Raw genomic sequence first — 19,083 nt, 5'->3', positions numbered from 1 at the left:
GGACATGAGGCACATTGAGGTGCATCCATCAAAAGCAACGAAACCAAACACTCCAGAAGCAGCGCTCTGCTAGTACTCTCTATGTAGTACATTTCCAGCATAGTGCCCCAGGATTTAGCTGTGTGATTCTCATTAACGTTCCTTGGAGTCACACGGCTAAATCCCCGTTCGTTACGAGGGAAATGTGTACCCCTCTTTCTTTGAGCGTACAGCACCCAGCATGTTGTCAGCAGCTCTTGCGCGGTAACAAACGGTAGAGTAAATCTAATCCGCTGCATTTCTCTCCTGCTCCCCAGGGACCAGACCACTGCACCAAGTGTTTCCATTTTAAGGATGGCCCCAACTGTGTGGAAAAGTGCCCCGATGGCTTGCAGGGGGCAAACAGCTTCATTTTCAAATACGCCGATGAGGACCGTGAGTGTCACCCTTGTCATCCAAACTGCACTCAAGGGTAAGCTGGAGTTCTGCAAATAGCAAGCGTTGCTATTTAGCGTTTATGTTAGGTAGTGATTTTGTTTGGTTACTGCTTGGCCAGGAAAAGTGTTCATCGTTCCTGGAAGTCTGTGTATACACAACTAGGACATCACCTTTGGTTTTAGGATCCAGAATCCAGTCATTAAGGTTTTGCATCTAATTAGTAGACTAATTAGCACCGCACTTTCAAACTTACCAGAATTGGTTCTTACAGCAGTGCTCTTGGCCCTCCCGATAACCAGCACTGGTATGGAAAGCGTTTCTAATATGCGTCCATGAAAGCTGGCATGTACACAGACACCATATTGAATATTTATTTGTGCAGAGGCTTTTCTCACGGTGACCATCACCACATCTCAGCATCAATGGATTCGTGCCGGTGAGTCAAGGGCGCATTACTAATTCACAGATGGGAACTGAGGCAAAGGAAGATTAAGTGACTTGTCTAGGACCACACAGCAAGTTTGCACCAGAGTTGGGAACTGAACTTAGATCTCCCGAGTCCCCACATCAACCACCAAGACCATCCTTCCTGCCGAGACCCAAAAGCAGTGGAGAGGGGAGGCAGCTGTGGCTTCCGCTTTCATCTTATAGAAAGTTGTTGCTAGAGGGCATTTGCCTTACCTGTGCCATAGTCTGGCCCGATTCAAGAGCAAGTGCTGACCTGGCCTTTTCACCAACACACCCTCTTGTGAGCTGAGCCAAGAGACCAGCAGTTGGAAGTGGCAGAGGCAAAATGGGGACAGTTCAAAGTATCTATTATTAAAAACACTAGTAGGTAACTGAACATATTATAATCCCCCTGTCATTCCTGTGATCAGCAACACTTCTCCCACCTTCTCCTCACCCGAGATGGGCCCCGGGAGAGAAGAGTGGGAAGAATTTTCCTAATGGCAGCGGCTATCGGTTATAATGAATCAGTTTAAAAAAGTTCTCACGTTCAGAAGAGAGGCAGTGTCCAAAACTAGTTTTTTTTCTCTTACTTAATTGGCCTCTCAGAGTTGGTAAGACAACTCCCACCTGTTCATGCTCTCTGTATGTGTGTATATATATCTCCTCAATATATGTTCCATTCTATGCATCTGAAGAAGTGGGCTGTAGCCCACGAAAGCTTATGCTCTAATAAATTTGTTAGTCTCTAAGGTGCCACAAGTACTCCTGTTTTTTTAGTGGTTTTTGGGTGCCCCAGTGTTTAGGTGCCCAACTAGAGGCACCTGAAAGGAACTCAATTGACAGAGGGCCCAGTAATTTTGGAATCAAGTTGATCCCCCAAAATCACTAGTTGCTTTTGAGAATGTAGGCCATTTTGTATGGCAGGGAAGTGTCTGTATCCAGATGAGGCTTCTGGGCCAGCTGAAAAAACAGCTGACATCAGGTATTGCAGAAACAAAGCGCCCAGTGCCAGAGGACTTGACTTCAAACACTGCTCCTGGTGTGTATGGATCAAGAACCAAGTCACTTTCTAATGGCAGTCCTCTGAAAACAGGCCCCAGGTCAGCACATTTTAAGGGATGTGAATTTTTACCAGCCAGAGGCAAGGCTTCAGAAAGTGGCATGAGCATTCAGAAATCCTGTACCCAGGTAACTCTAGAGAAGTAAGCAATCATGATTTTGCACAAGCCACTTGAGTTAAAAATATTCTTATTAGGAGACAATGGGTTATGTCCGAGGCAGGGGAAGAGCAAGAAAACTTCATCCAGTGAAGTAATCCTCCACAGGAGGATTTTATTGTTTTGCAGCTAAAATTAAAGCAGGAAATTATTCAATATAATGTTGATGTCAACAGCTGTTGCCATTCAAAATGAGACCTTTTGCTGTTTTTGCAAATCTAATTACAATAGAGCCATTAGGGAAATGAAAGCGAGATCGCAGAGACACAGCCAGGATCTGTTGCAGATTCGTCTTCCTCTCAGCCCTTTTAAATCAGAGTTATGCAATTTAAAAAAAAATGAAGGAGAACAGGATAGGAAGAAACTCTCTATGAAGAGAGAAACTTACCTCAGGATCAGGGTTTCCGATTATGGCTTTACTGGACTATGGAAGTGTCATTCCGATCAACTCCTCCTATGTCTAGATCAGTGGTTCCCAAACTTTAACAACCTGCGAACCCCTTTCACTAAAATGTCAAGTCTTGTGAACCCCCTCCTAAAACTGAATATTTCCAGGGATTTTCTCCCTTACCTCAGCATAAATTATAAAAGCAGTGATCTTGGAAATATAAAATTTGCAATTATGACATGTTTATTACACACTATTTATTAATTATTTATCATTACAGTATTTTATTACATTATGAAAATGGTAACACTCTTCTAAGATCTCACTTTTGTAGCTTGTATCACTTTTGATTAAGCCTGTTATAAGACAAGGCTCCTATCAAGGGCACCAGTAGAAAAAAGGGGTGAGGGGGCAAAGCCCCTGTGCACCCCGGGACCAGGGGGGGCACCACTGGAAAAGTAGGTGTGCCCACGAGGGCTACTGGAAAAAAGGGGAGGGACCCATGGGGGGGTGCACCGACGCGGGGGCAGAACGTGACCCTTGTTGCCCTCCCCCGCCCCCCTCCCCCCCCGTACTGGCACCTCTGGCTCCTATGTTTCATCAAGGAGTATCAGATGTGAAACAGCAGGTATTTAAGACGCCAACTCAAAGAGTTCCTCCTACACAAGCATTCAGGTCTTGAGCAGTCCAGGCAAACAATGCACGTTACAATAAAGCTTAAACTTGTTCTTCATAATCATTTAAAAACAACACTAGCAGCCTATTTAATTTTAAAAACAGCAAAAAATATCCACCTCCCTTTCCATTTCTTATAAGGAGCCTTGAAGTTTAAATCACCTCAGTGTGATAGATGTGCTTGCTTTGATCTGCTTAGCTCTTGGAAGTCCCCAAGGCTCTGGGCTGTTGGCCCCATGCTGCCGGGGTGCCTATGGACAGCTCTTTCCGCCATTAGGGAATTTTTTCCCGAGAATCCCCTGTAACATTTCGTGAACCCCCAGGGGTTCATGAACCCCAGTTTGGGAACCACTGGTCTAGATTCCACATTTACAGTCTGCCCTGAGCAAGGGGTCGCATGGAGCTGCATTGGCCCAAGAGCAGACTAGAAATTCACACTTCTGCCTCTGCTCCACCCTTTTTCAGCGGCAGACGTAGGTAAATTCAGCTCAGTCACTTCTGTATACCCAGCCAGCTAATCAGGCCCTGGAAATGGAGAGACATAGCCAATGAACCTTCCAATTCCCCCACCTATTGTTCAGAGCAAAGAGTATTGAACCAATGGGCCCCTGTTTTCCCCATCATGGCTAGAACAGGACAATATGCGGGTAGGGGAACAGGGAAATTACACCTGTGCAGCTGAGGAATGACTGTGCCGATCTAGCCCTTCGGGTTCTTAAACAACTAGAAAGAAGCAAGCCATTGGGATTTTGCAGGGCCCTGAGCAGCTGGACTTTGAATTGATAATATTCACTGGCAGCTCTTGGCTGAATGGAGCCACAGCTCCTCGTGCATTGGGTCTTTGTGTTGTCGTTTGATACTTTAACCTTCGGCTTTCCCCTCATCCAGCAGCATCCGTGCTGCCTGGGCTCATTAGACAAATGAATATGTCACATTGCCAGGATATGCCAGTCTGCGGATGAACGGCAGACACCCGTAGAGATGGTACCAAAACGTTTTCCTCTACGCTCCCTGAATAACATGCACACAGAGGTATGGTTGGCCTCTAGAGCAGGTAGGTTAGCTTTGGTCAGTCAAATGCTAGGTCTAGTGACATCCTCATCCCCTTCTTATAAAAGGGGGAACATTCCTTGAAGCCCCTGATCAGACACATCTGGATTTAGATTACAGTCTGGAAACGTCTATGTGCAGACCTTTTATTTTTAAAAAAAAATAGTAATCTGGTTAACCTCAAATGTTCCTTTCTGGTACTTCTAAAAACATTCTTATATCATCTCAAATGTACTTGTATCGCTCTGCAGTTACGTTAAACTGTGATGGTCATAATGAGTGCCCCAGATGTCTGGTTTTTATACATCGTCCGTCTTCTTGCCAACATTGTCAGGCTCTCATTGAATATGCCCGGGGAGAGAGAAGGAATCAATTTGTCTTCCCCGCCCCCTTCTAATTTAGAATTCTCCAGCTTCACTGCCTTCCTGTAGGATTGAGTATTTAAATTTTCCTCCTTGAGCAGAACTCTTCGAGAAGAAGAAAAAAGGAGCAGTGATGGCATGTCTCTTCAGATATTTGGCCCACAACTGACCTGGTTCAGCAAAACCATAATCAGACTCCATCTAGCGTGTCTGTTAGCTTCCGTGCTAGATCGATTGCGGGAGCAAAATTGACCCCAGCGGTACAGCGAACATATCTGTCAACGAGTGTTCTGCCGCTGCAGAGCACCGATCAGATACAGTGCCACCTCGTTCCTGCAGAGCTGCTATTTTAGGATCAGGATATTTGCCAAACCGGACTGTTAGTTATCAAGTCTGGTCTCCTGCTTCCAGCAGTGGTCAATCCCTTAGGTTGCAGAGAAAGGCAAATGTCCCACCTCACCCCTTCTCATAAGGCACTTGGACAAAACTGCTCCTTGGTACCTGCAGGTGATCAGTTTGCACACTGGAGCAGGGGTTTATTACCCCATCTGAACAGGTATAATTGCAAATACTGTTAATGATCATCAAAGCATCCAGCCCTTTTAATTGTCTTATACGGAGCAAGAGAACTGCCTAGGAGTGGCTTACTGTATGCAACAGCAACCGCATTTAGAAACTTCCAGCGTTTTTGTCATCAAGTATCCAATGCCAATTTGGAGTAGCTCTGAGGTGCACAAGACTGCTATCTCCTTTAGTTCATGGGCGTTCTGAAGGTATTGGCAGGTTCTCCCGCCCAGTGATCCAAACCGGAACGTTTCCACAGAAATAAAACGTAATCATTTTTAAAAGTCTCCTCCTCGGCATAGGTTTCAGAGTGGTAGCCGTATCAGCAAAAACAATGAGGAGTCCTTGTGGCACCTTAGAGAAATCGTGTACCGATTTCATTAGAATTGTGTGCCATTTGACTGGAAAACTAAGGACATTTCATGGATTCTGACTGGGAAGAGCCTTGCTTCCTCTACTCTAAGGAAAACTGTATCTCTGTGTTACTGAGGGAGCTAAGGAGAAAGGATCACTTCAAGAAAGGACAGCTGTTGTTTTTACTTTTACATTTTATTAACCTGCTCGTTTCTTTTCAGAGGACAGTTACAGTAACTCCTCACTTAAAGTCGTCCCGGTTAACGTTGTTTCGCTGTTACGTTGCTGATCAATTAGGGAACATGCTCATTTAAAGTTGTGCAATGCTCCCTTCTAACGTCGTTTGGCAGCCTCCTGCGTTGTCCACTGCTTGCAGGAAGAGCAGCCCATTGCAGCTAGCTGGTGGGGGCTTGGAACCAGGGTGGACCGACGGCCCCCCATCAGCTCCCCGCTCCCCTAAGTTCCCTGTGCAGCAGCCGCCCAGTAGGCTATCAATCGGCAGTTCAGCTGTCCCTCCCCCCACTGCCACGTGCTGCTCCTGCCCTCTGCCTTGGAGCTGCTCCTAAAGACTCCTGCTTGCTGTGCAGGGCGGGGGAAAGGGGGGCTAATGTTAGCATGTCCCCCTCCCCCCTGCTCCTGCACCCCGCTTATCCCTTCTCCATATAGAGCAGGGAGGAGACACGGACGGAGAGAGACAGAGAGAGCTTGGGGCAGCAGCTGCTGTCTCAACTTCCTGATCCACTTAAAAAGACAAAGCACTTAAGAGTGGGTCAGCTTACTTAAAGGGGCAGTGTGCATCTCTCTCTCTCTCTCCCACACACAAGGTGTGTGTCTGTCTCTGTCTGCTGTGCTGTCTCCCCTCCCTCGAGTTCGTGCTGCCTTGTGTGAGAGGCTACATTAACAACAATATGTTAACCCTTGAGGGCTCAGCCAAGTGCTAGTTCATCATTTAGCAGTAAGGCATTCCCTGGGAAATATCCCACCCTCTTCCACCCTCTGACTGCACCACCTCAACCAAGCTTCACAATCATCATAGCTGTGAACAGTATTAAATTGTTTGTTTAAAACATATACTGTGTGTATATCTATATAATATATTGTTTTTTGTCTGGTGAAAAAAATTTCCCTGGAACCTAACCCCCCCATTTACATTAATTCTTATGGGGAAATTGGATTCACTTAACATCGTTTCGCTTAAAGTCGCATTTTTCAGGAACATAACTACAATGTTAAGCGAGGAGTTACTGTATCTAAAACCCTATACTGGGTACCAAATGTATCTATTTTTTTACCAACTGTGTATGGACTGTTATAAATCACTACACATCTCATTAACAAACAGGTATATGTACCGACTAACCAATTCATTTACAGGGAGAAGTTGGAATGAAATCACGTTCAGATCCTCAGTATTCCCAAGAGAGGGAAAATCTGGAGACGAATCAGTACCACACGAAACTTATTGCTATTGTCATGTGTGGTCTGTAAGTCTTAAAAGCGATCTGGAAACACTGAAACCAAGGCAGTTATTTCCAGAATAAAAGTGACTGGTGATTTCAGACGGAAAATGGGGATGGTTCTCCGGAAAATTACTAAGCACCAGATTCTGCCACCCTTGCTCACGTTGAGTAGTACCTTACTCCTTGTGTGGTTATCTTGAAATTAATGAGCGAAGTTGAGGTGTAAATGTTACTCAGCATGAGTAAGAGTAGCAGAATCTGCCCCTAAAGGGACTTCTGTTTGAGACTGAGAGAACAGTGGCATAAAGATGTCATATGTTTAACTCAAAATCGATGGCATTGGTGTTTAGACCACAGGAGAAGTCCAAACGGCCAAGAGAACAGTTTCCCCAGGTTTAGGTCTTATTCTTCAAAAGCTTGAGAGAATAAATGCAACAGAGATGTAAAATGATTCCAAGACAACAGGCTCTTCTTTACATTAGGCTGCCAGTTATCTGAACTGATAATGGGCTTTCAGGCCTCTAATTTGAAGAAGGTCTTCTTTTTATTTATAGCAAGGATCTGAGCTCAGCAGCTTTTGACATGCTGGAGAATGGGTGCTCTGAACAACTTTTCTGCCTCCTTCATTACTGAGCTGGGTTTTTTGGGAACTGCTGAGCATGCCATGTGGGGAAGAAGAAATGTTACAGATGTGCCTGAGGCTGGACAGAATATAAACCCTTGAAGCCTAAGACAGTTGAAATTTCAAAAGAGCCTGTCACAGTTCTCTATACTATACACTATGAATTGTATTTAAATCCAAGCCAGCCACTATGCAGTCTGTCTAGCTACCTGGCCATTAAGTGTATCCACTTCATGTACAGAATACTGCTTGAGTTCATTATTAAGGCAACCTTTGCAATCTGTTTTTGTTTGCCTGTCACAGCATTTATGCAAAAATAAAAACATCAGTAAACAAACAAGAACTGAGGTGCAGTATTATACTGCTCTTCCCAAGGAAAAATGGTCAGTGAGATCGGCCTTCAGTGAAATCAGTGAATTTATTTTTTAAAGGCAGATTGATATTTAAATATTTTATTTTAAAGGAAGTAAGAGCTCATAAGTGGCAAGTGATAGCGAAGCGGAGAAAAGACCCCATGGGAGCCTATTTAAACTCCCTCAAATCTTTTTCAAGTCTCCTTCTATGAGAACAGAAATGAAAGGCTGGGATTTTCAGAGAGTTGCTTCCCTTAAGCTCCTTTGAAAATCCCAGCTCCTTGGCCCTTATTTAAAGACCTAAAAACATGGTTTGCTATTCATGAGTGCCAAGCACCTAGCAGCGCTGGTGGGTATTCAGCACTTATGAAACTCAGGCTGCTTGTTTGAGTGCCTAAATATTGACGTAGGAGCTTAACTTTGTAGGCACCTATTTTCTGAAAATCATGGCCACTGTCTTCATGCCATAATTGACTTTCCATTTAAGCATCCTGCCATCCGCATCATAGACTGCTCCTGCCGAGGGGATAGGGAACTCCATAAGGGCCCCAGTCCCACAAGCAGCTCCGTGGAGGCAGATCCCCATGGACTTCAGTGGGGCTCAGTGTGGGCACAGGAGTCTTGCCCACGAGGAGTGGTTTGCAGGTTTGGGACTTAAATCTTCACTCAGCATCTGCTTCGCTCAAGGCTGTTAGGTCCTCCAAAACCAGTCGATTGCCCAGGATTCACAGAGGCTCTGTGCCAGTTACTGGTTCCCCGGAGCCCTTGGCGGCACAGTTCTGGTAACGCCATATTGCTTAGGGCTCCTTTACTAGTCGCTGCTCTTGGAGCTCAGCCTCCCTTCAGGGCTGCGGAAAGAGATGCCACGCTGTGGAAACTCATTGCGGATGGAGCCCTGTGGATTTGGTGTGAGATGATGCTGTGGAAAGTGGCAAGCTTCTTCTGCCATCGCGGCTTGATCCCAGCGAAGGGGCTTCAGGGAAGAAGCCTGGGTGACAAAGACAAGAAGTGCCACTCCCCCTCATGCCCTGCCCACTTCTGTGGATCAGCTGCCATGAGACAAGGGGATGACAGGGCTCAAAATATTTCTGCCGTGACCCTGTCAATGAGTGAGTACAGTATGAACAACAACATTAATTAAGGAAAATAGTTCTCCACCTAACTCCTGTAGATCTTGAGCCATGCAAATGAGCAGCCTGTGTGCAGTAATCACTGGTTTGATATTTTAAACAACAGCCAGAAAGGCAACTGTATTGTTAGGCCTCCCACGTAAGCAGGTGAAACCTGCCTTAAGTATTGTTCGAGCCGAGATTGGTCCAACCTTATGCTGCTGGTGCTGCTTTTATTGTTCTCTGCTGTCTGTACTTTGTGTCACAAGCTGTAATTTCACGATGCCTTGGGTGTCTTTCGAGAATTATAATTAACAGTTTGGCACATGGCAGGGGGGGACTCCTGTTTTTTTCTGTCTGTAAATAACAGATTTTTCTCTCTTTCTCTCCCTGTTTTTCAATTTGGATTTGCTGCAGGTGCATAGGCCCCCGTATTGAGGACTGCATCGGCCTGATGGATAGGTACTTGCTGAGTACTTTGCTCCCACTGTTCCCCTCCCATACTCCACGTGTGGGCCAGGGCGCGTGTGTGCATGTCCCTGTGAATGGCGAATGATATTTTCTGTTCTGTAATTGCCTGCAGGTGTAGAGGCCCCACTAGTCATGACTGCATTTACTATCCATGGACGCGCCAGTCCACCTTACCACAGCATGCTAGGTAACATCCTCCATCTTTCCATCTTGTACCTCAGGATCCTTCCCCAGTTACCATAGGAGAGTTGTACTAACCAGTTGGGTTAGAAATATGAATTAGAGTGCGTAAACTGTGTCATAATGTATCTTCAAGAGTACGGTATATACAGCTCAGCTTTTAGGTTGCTTTACAGTGTGTAAAGTGAAGTTAGCTATGCCATTAATAGAATTGGTTGAAAAATCCCCAGAGCTATTCTGTATGACCTTTTTTTTTGTCAACAAAAATTCACAACTAAACAAAACAAAACATTTCATTTAATTGAGATTTTCATTTAGTTTCGGTTTTTGAAAGCCAAAATGAAAAAATTTGAATTACAACTAAGTGATTTTTTTTTTAATTTGTTTCTCAAAATTTAACTGTGTTCATAAAACATCACAAGGTAGACAAATCTATTTTTCTACCAAAAAAAGTTATCTCAAAAATTGTTGACCAGCTCTAGCCACCTTAATTGTTAATTTACTATTCAAAAATGGCACTGGAAGTTGAGAAATTCAGTCTCTCCTTGCATCAGGTTTGGTCTAAAATGCATCCATGACGACCAAGCCAAATTTATGTAGGAAGAATCTACATATGTTTGAGTTTAAGTTAGGCCTCTGTGTTCCCCTTTGTTATATCCCATTCATGTCCTATGATTTTTTTTTCCATTGGATTTATTTTCAATTCAAACTGGTTAGTATAGCTTCCAGGCTCTTAGGGTCTAGAACCTGACTAGGAGTTTTTCCTTTCAACCAACTTCACCTCATAAAGCATTCTAGCTGGTTTTCCTCAGAGGAGCCGAATGTTTGTTTTTTTTTTTTTTTTAATATTTCCATGCCTCCAGGTTACTTATTCAACATGAAACTCCTTATTTTCTAGTTGTTGACTGATAGTGTTTATACTCAAGGGAGAGTGGTGTGAAAAAAATACAACTAGAAATGCTAGCCAAATCTCCTTCTTAAATGGTCTAGGCAAGATCCGTTAATATTTGTTCCAAAGCCCAATGCAGTTAATGGGAAGAGGTCCAGATTTTCAGGCGTGCTTATTGATCATGGGTACCTCAGTCTGACGAAGTGGGTATTCACCCACGAAAGCTTATGCTCCAATATGTCTGTTAGTCTATAAGGTGCCACAGGACCCTTTGTCGCTTTTTTCAGTTTTTAAAGGCCCAGCTTAAGACTCTTTGAAAATAAGGGCCTCTTAAAGAATCTCAGGCCAGGTCTACACCCAGCCGCTAGTTCGGCGGCTGGGAATCGAAGTTCTGGGTTCGATTTATCGCGTCTGGTCTGGACGCGATAAATCGATCCCGGAAGCGCTCGCCGTCGACTGCGGTACTCCAGCTCGGCGAGAGGAGTACCGCGGAGTCGACGGGGAGCCTGTCTGCCGCGTGTGGACCGCGTCTGAACCGCGGTAAGTTCGAACTAAGGTATGTCGACTTCAGCTACGTTATTCACGTAGCTGAAGTTGCGTACCTTAGTTCGAATTTGGGGGTTAGTGTAGACCAGGCCTCAGACTGTGCACCAAAAACTGAGGTGCCCCAAATCACCAGGCACTTCTGAAAATCTTGACTTCATTGACTTTACTAAGCTTTGAATCAAGCCCTTTGGCCCCAAATGAGCAAAGCACTTTAGAACATGCTTAACCGAAACAGCTTCAACAGAACTACACACACGATTAAAGTTAAGGACGTGCTTAAGTGATTTGCATGATTGGGGCCTTAGTCGTTTTTTTAATTATTTACAATATTGTATTTTAAAATGAGAATGGAATAAACAACATCTTAAGAATATGTTATATGCTTTGTACTGGAAATACTGGGAAGATTATTGGTAAGTAATGACATCACACCAGTCATTGTGTACATGAGCTGTGGTCTCCAGTATACATATTTTAAGTAAAGCTGCTTGATATTGTTAGCACAATAGGGGGAGAGCACATCAGACTATTCATTGTTTGATTTAACTGGCAGAATTGTAAGCTTAACTTTGACTTCAGAAGATGGATTTATTGTCTAGATACTTACTTAAATCTCCAAGGGCATGATCCAATGCACATTGAAATCAATGGAAACACTCGCATTAATGTCATTGTCTGTTTGATCAGATCCTAAAATTATGTAGCAAAATGAGTAATGAAATATGTGAGAGCCAAGGTGGATGAGGTAATATCTTGTATTGGCCCGACTTCTGTTGCTGAAAGAGACATGCTTTTGAGCTTATACAGAGCTGTTCTTCAGGTCTGGGCCCAGGCTTAAAAGCTTGTCTCTTTCACCAACAGAAGTCGGACCAATAAAAGATATTACCTCACCCACCTAGTCTTGCTAATATCCTGGGACCAACATGGCTACAACAACGCTGCAAACACTAATGTGGAAATGTGCGGAATTCGGGATGTGGCACTGTGCTACAGATGATATTTGCTAGTATGCAGTCATTTTTCAAGACCTTAAAACTAACAATGCGGATCCTTTTTATTTTAAGACGTGTAGACAAGTGAATTCATCTCTCTGAATCTGTGGTCTGATGTCAAGTCAGTAAAACAGACTGCTGAGGTGTGTGTGGGTGTGAAAATTAAAATAGATGTTTTAATCCATTCAAATGAGGCATGTCCTGCTCCATTCCGTATGAATAATGAGTGACCCTCAATTATGGAATCTGGAAAGCCATTTCAAAGAAAGACCATTTCCTTTAAAACTGACAACTTTGCTACATTTATTTTGTGACAATGATTGCCATGTAAATGTGATTAAATTTTAGGATGTGTATGTTTTGTCACTTTCAAACCTGCGTAAGAAATTTCAGAGCCAGTTTACAGCTTCCAAACCTATATTTGTTAATTTTTTTTAAATGATCCATTTTTAAATGATGCCCTTTTTTGGGACAAAAAATAAGCAAAACTGCACTGGCAAAAATGGTATATTTTCTGTGTAATGCAAGTGGTGAAAACCAAAGTGTGTCTGTTTCACTTTAAATGGAACGCTTTACATATTCCTCTAGCTACCTTTTATCCACCATGACCTACTTCAGGTCATTAATGTCTAGTCTGCACCTTCACCATTGCTTCACATTGACTTGAATCAGTACTGGATTGAGAGGCAGAGTGCTCTGTTGTTCAACCAGCCAGCAGAAGATGAGAACAAAGTCTGTAATGCAGACAAATGAAATATTTCTCACTTCCTTCATCTGCTTCCATTTTCAAATCAATGTTGTTGTTTTTTCCCAGTTTTGTAATTTGCAAATTGTTTTTGCCATGATCCGTTGGCCTGAAGGCTTTTGCAAGAGTCTGGTAGGATAGCAGAGGAATTTTTACTGTCATGTTTAATAAAGATGAATCGGATGTGTGCTACACTGCTTGTTTTCCAAAAGACCAGCAGTCACATTTCAAAACATACCCTCTTTCAGCTTGTGTCTAGAGCCTTTAATGGCTATACATTATAATCCCTTTACTCAGGGATTTTTACTCCTAACATTTCCTAGTAGAATTCCACATCAGGTGATGTTAGAAATGCTTTTATTTTCTCATTTCCAACTGAACGGCACTTACAAAGGAAGAACATTTTACCCCTTTCCTCTAGACCAGTTGATTGATATCCAAACAGCTGTTAGATTGCTTGTTAGATCTATAAATACACTGATCCTTTGTTCCACAGTGACCCAAATTTATTTTCAATAAATTAAGTTTATCTTTACAAAGGGTTTCACCACGTTGTTAACTACCAGAAAAAGTTCAAACTATAAAGAGAGTAAATGTCTCCTTGAACTAACCCATAAAACCTTTTAGAGCTCATGGGAGAAATGAGCATCTCTTATTTGTGGCTAGTTGCCAAATTCCAGCTCTTGTAACCATAGGAGGTACTGCACTGTAGTTCTAGTAATACTATGGAAAGCCATAGTTCTCCACATTTCTGACACATTCTGTTGTATTTCTGTAATGTCTAGCATGGTGGTATCCGATTGTAATTTATGTGTTAAGCTGACTTTAGGAGCAGATTCTCTCACTGGCTTCTGCCTCTTCGAGCTGCTCCAGTGACACTAAGGAACCAGAAATGGGACAGACTTTGCCAGCTGAGAATTCCTAAAGCAAAGGGGACTCCTTAGCTGGCACAGAGATGGCATAGTTTATTCCTATATCACCCTTTGCTCTCCAGAACCTCAGCATATAGGGTACATACCAGGCCCGGGGCCGGAGGAGGGAAATGAGGGAGTACGATCAGAGTGCTATTGAACTCTGGTATTCTCAGCTAATTTTATTGGGACATGTTTGCACACCAATCCTTTCATGAAAACCAAGAGGAAAAGAGAGGTGAATTGTGTATACTATGCAGAGATGTACACCGGGATTTTCCAGGGAGCCTATAGGCGCTCTATGCCTAGCTCCAATTGAATTTCAGCAGGAGCTGAGACCTATTGGTTTGAGCATTGGCCTGTTAAACCCAGGATTGTGAGTTCAATCCTTGAGGGGGCCACTTAGGGCTCTGGGGCAAAAATCTGTCTGGGGATTGGTCCTGCTTTGAGCAGGGGGTTGGACTAGATGACCTCCTGAGGTCCCTTCTAACCCTGATATTCTATGATTTTGTGATTCTATTCCCTCAAGTGCCTTTGAAAATGCCATCTGTAATGATTATGAGGAGACTTTAGGAGTAATTGAAAGGGGGGTAGTGAGAGGGAGTGTGAAGAGAGAAACTCCACCATCTTACTGAAAAAAGAAAAGAAAAAAACAATGCCCGGCAATACAGGTGTGGTCTTTTCCCACAGAATTTAACTGCCCAATTGAGTTATCCAAGCCAGGCCCAGGATAAAATTTAGTAGCGTTAATGTGTATCTAGGTTTCACTAAGTTGCCGGTATTTAAACTTTCAGATGAAGCATTCAAGCTATAATTCAAAGGAAAAGAATTCCTTAAGGAAGGGGCGAAGCTGCCATTTTTCTGGTATGAGATCTATCATAAACCTGAAGATGTAATCAGGGGAGGAAGCAGCAAGAAAACAGCACCTTAATAGTTCCCTGAATAAAACTGTATTGATTTACACCCTAACTAAACGGGCTTCACATTTTCTTTTAACTAACTGAAGCTAATTAGCCTGGTCCCCCATTGCGAAGTGGTTACATAAAACGATGTGTAGATATTAACTCAAATTACAATAGCCTCATACTTTCTTCCTATTAACAAACCACACTCTCCCCACTAATCATCCCTTCGCAAACAAAAGATTGTTTTTTATATACAGTGTATGTATACAAGAGCTAATTAACAGTAAACCCTTTGTAATGCAGGCAAATCCTTTCGTAGCTGTTTCATAACCCCCTACCCAGTGTGATTTCATTAGAATTTCACAGTAACTCTTTAGTACAGAATACACGAGAGGGGAAGGGAAACCCACCTCTAATAAACTCTGAGTGCTCATCATTTTTATAGCACTCTGTTCCAGTGCTTGGAGTAAAACATTCCATATGTTCCAGTTATTTATAGAATAATTACAGCCATTCCTGAAAGAGTGTAAAAAAATCCCAAACAAACCAAAAAAGCCCCACAAAAAACTCTCCCCATAAAAATTTACTCCAAGGGAGGAAAATAAGTTTTATTTGTGAGTATAAAACTATAAACCTACCTCTTGATTGGTAAAATATACTATTCCAGAGAGACTTTCTAAGACAGTCGCAGAACAGATCAATTCAGGGAACGGATTGTATTTTTAAAATTGAAAAAGAATAGAAAAGCAAACTATTTTTGGTCCTGACGTCTATGGATTCGATGGTTGAGGTCACACTTTTATCCCTCTAAAATAAAGCAGAGTGACATATAAAGTTGTGTTTATCATGAGAGGCAGTTTGATCTAGTGGATAGAGCACTGGTTTGGGACTCAAGAGACCTGGTTCTATTCCTGGCTCTGCAACTGGACTCCTAGGTGACATTGAGCATGTCACTTCCCTCCGAGTGCTGCTTTTCCTCTCCCACGCTTTATCTGTCTTGCATATTTAGACTGCAATCTCTTTAGGGCAGAGACAGTCTCCAGCTATGGAGGGTGACCAGACAGCAAGTGTGAAAAATCGGGACGGGGTGGGGGGTAATAGGAGCCTATATAAGAAAAAGACCCAAAAACCGGGACTGTCCCTATAAAATTGGGATATCTGGTCACCCTACAGTTATGTGGGTGCATGATACCTGCCACAATGGGGTTCTGATCTTCGGTTTAGCCTCTCAGTGCTAGTGTAATGTAGTTAACTTATAGTACTGAGTTTAGAGGGACTTGTATATACACACATTGGAACCCACTGTGTGCTATGAATTCTATCCCTATGGGCGCTCTGCATGAGCCACTGTGTATGGGGGCTTGAAGCCAATCAGAGGAAGCGTAGAAACAAGGCAGGGGGAATTTCTCCTCAGAGGAGCTACCAACAGCAACAGCCTAATATGAAGGGAGAGAGGAGGGGCTACAGATGCAGCAGTAGCTGCTTGCAGGAGGGAGAATTACATTCCTACTCCCCACTGCCTTGAGACCCCCGTAAAAAGGCCATACACTCAAAGTTAGACTAAGGCAGTAGATTTGGCACTATAGTGAGTAAAGTATAGTGAACTGAGGCAATTTGGGACTTTCGCTACTCTTCGTGATAGGCAGAGTCCCCCTGGGGTAGATGATCATGATCAGTGCATGCAAAACCTGATGGTGTGGCTAAGCACTCAAAAGTAAGCAATGCCAAAGATAAGGTGGCACGTGCAACCTTAATACAGCCCCCCTTGTGAATGCATTGTTACGGTGCTCTTTAATGACATGATCACATAGTGTCTACCAAATATGATCTTACACCATGTGTGCTACACCTTCCTACCTTCCCTAGCTACAGAGCTCCTCAGGTGCATTAGAGCAGCGCTCCCTACTGCCCAACCTTACCAAATATGCAAGCAGGCCGCTGTGATCCTTTTGCACCTACCAGCATTCTCAGTGATTCCTTTGTGGCCCACCACCCCGCCTAAAGTGCACTGCAACACAATGCCCTTTGCAATTACAAGGGCAACAGAATTCCCTTGGCTTAGCCTCAATAACCCTCCCTAATCATAACTTCAGTACGCTACATAGCTAGGTTACCTATTCATGCATGTTCGCCACAGCTTTTCGTGAGTGCATGCTTTTCAGATTTGCGAGAAGCACGATGCAAAATATACTGGGCATGCTTAATGTACGGGTCTCTGTCAAATCACAACCAAATTACATCAGTACGCTCACAGGCATTTCTCCTCAGTGAAGGCTATTTCCATACCCAAATTTCATCTCTCTACCGCAAACTGTTTCAGCCGCAGAGCTATTCTGATAAAGGAGGTTGCAAAAATTGTTTCAGGAGAGGAAAATTGTATTTGTTTTAAAACTCTCCAAGTGCTTGAAAATGGCTGAACTATTTTTGCTCAAACTTTAACAAAAAAGAAGACGACGACAAACAGAGAGCAAGCCTGTTAAATTTCAGCTGAAAAAGGGAGTTCCAGAAAGTTCTGAGCAACTGAAAACTGATAAGCAACGTGCAACCTTATCTATGGCATTTCTTACTCTTATTTCTATAATTTATCGCAGTCACTGTTTTTGTCATAATAGTGTGTGTACACACATTCAGTGAGACATGCTTCTGATGATCTCAGATATAGGTAAACTCCAATAAGAGTGAGGTTGATTAGAAGCCTGAAATTCTTCCAGTAAATTGCAGTGTATGAATTACAATTCTGTAATAGTGATCTTCCATGTATAGTGACATTGTGCAGTAAAAAAAGTGACTTTGTCGCAGCATGGCTTCACTGTTCATCCCTCCACAGTCTCGTTTCTTAATTCAGTTGCTTCAAATGAGGATTTAATATAGATTTAATAAGTTATTATAAATTAATTATCTATTTATTATTAAAAACACATCCATTGAGCTTTAAAAGTATGTAAGATGCAGTGTTTAAGACTCAGTGAATAATTTCTTAATAATTCATGAATATTTAACATACAATAAATGTGGACTAAAGCCTGCAGACTTTCTTCCATTTTGCCTTAATAAGGTTGCAGGATTTGCCCCTCTTATTAAATTTAGACAATATACATGACAAAGTGTATTTAATTTTAAAGTCTCAACATCACATCGTTCTCTGTGGCCCCAGACTTCACTTTTTGATCTGTGGAAAGATGAAGAAGCTACAATTGTTGCATAAAATGGAAAATATATTGCTAGTGTGGTTGTGTTGTGGGCATTCATGGGGTCAAATCTGTTTGGTTAGATTTCTTCAAGTCAATTTCTAATGTTAAACTACATCGTTGTTATAGAAGAGGGATTGCCTTTTGGCCAGGGATAGAGCCATTCTTGTGTGTGTGTGTGTGTGTGTGTGTGTGTGTGTAAATGGTTTTGAAAGCATTTCCTACTGTTTTACAGTGCTTGATTTATTAACAAGTCATAATTTATTTAGATCTGCCCACCAAGATGTGACTATATAATACAAATTAGATTGAATTAATGTACAATCCACAAAGTACACTACCTTGCTAATTATTCACTCATTCACTAATTCTTCACTCTCTCTGCAGTTATTTTCCAAAAGCTTTTTCAATATTAGATTAGAAATAGCAAATAACTTGAGCTAACCTTACGTCAGACTTGAATTCTTCAGTTTGTTTTATATGAGTGGAAATATGAGATTCTGATTTGTTAAAAGGGATTCTAGTCACAAAGGCATGAGACCTTCAAATACATAATCATAAGCCAATAACATTTTGTTACAAATTCTAAGAAATTAACAAGTTTCAATGATGCTAATTGCAAAATACTGAACTACAATAATCACCAAAAGTTGAAGGATTATCACAAACATCAGCAATTGTGCAGGTTCAGAGCATTAGCAAATCATGCCATCATGCTGAATTATTTTCTCTTATTGTGTATATACATTTTTTCATACTATGAAGTGAAGTAACATGCTGGAAAAATGCCATGTAAATTATTGGTGCTTTTGAGCGAAGACTTACCAATAACTAAATTTGTATCTGAACTGGAAGGGTGTTCTAAACCATTCATTTCACATGCAACACCCTGCCTGTGTGAAACCAATTCAACCATGTTGCAGAGGCATTTTGCTCTTTGTCTCCTTTATTATGACTAGAGTGGAAAAAAATCTACTGAGATGGTAGATGGAACTGTACAGTCATCTACATCAGTGGTTCTCAAACTAGGGCCGCCGCTTGTTCAGGGAAAGCCCCTGGCGGGCCGGGCCGGTTTGTTTACCTGCCGCGTCCGCAGGTCTGGCTGATTGCGGCTCCCACTGGCCGCGGTTCGCTGCTCCAGGCCAATTGGGGCTGCGGGAAGTGGTGCGGGCCAAAGGACGTACTGACCGCCCTTCCTGCAGCCCCCATTGGCCTGGAGCAGCGAACCATGGCTA

General features: G+C 42.7%; 1 protein-coding gene across 1 annotated transcript in view; it reads left to right on the top strand.

Annotated features, from left to right (window-relative positions):
• Positions 1 to 19,083, top strand: part of ERBB4 (erb-b2 receptor tyrosine kinase 4) — a 585,583-nt gene that overhangs the window by 376,294 nt on the left and 190,206 nt on the right. The window contains exons 17-19 of the mRNA XM_065413000.1: positions 297 to 451; positions 9,439 to 9,483; positions 9,605 to 9,679. Coding sequence (XP_065269072.1) covers positions 297 to 451; positions 9,439 to 9,483; positions 9,605 to 9,679 — 275 coding nt within the window. The remainder of the gene's footprint in view (positions 1 to 296; positions 452 to 9,438; positions 9,484 to 9,604; positions 9,680 to 19,083) is intronic.

The sequence above is a fragment of the Emys orbicularis genome, chromosome 11 (genome assembly GCF_028017835.1).
Source record: "Emys orbicularis isolate rEmyOrb1 chromosome 11, rEmyOrb1.hap1, whole genome shotgun sequence".
Classification (NCBI taxonomy): Eukaryota; Metazoa; Chordata; order Testudines; family Emydidae; genus Emys; species Emys orbicularis.
The sequence above is the reverse complement of the archived record's forward strand: the minus strand, read 5'-3'. Positions and strand labels throughout refer to the sequence as shown.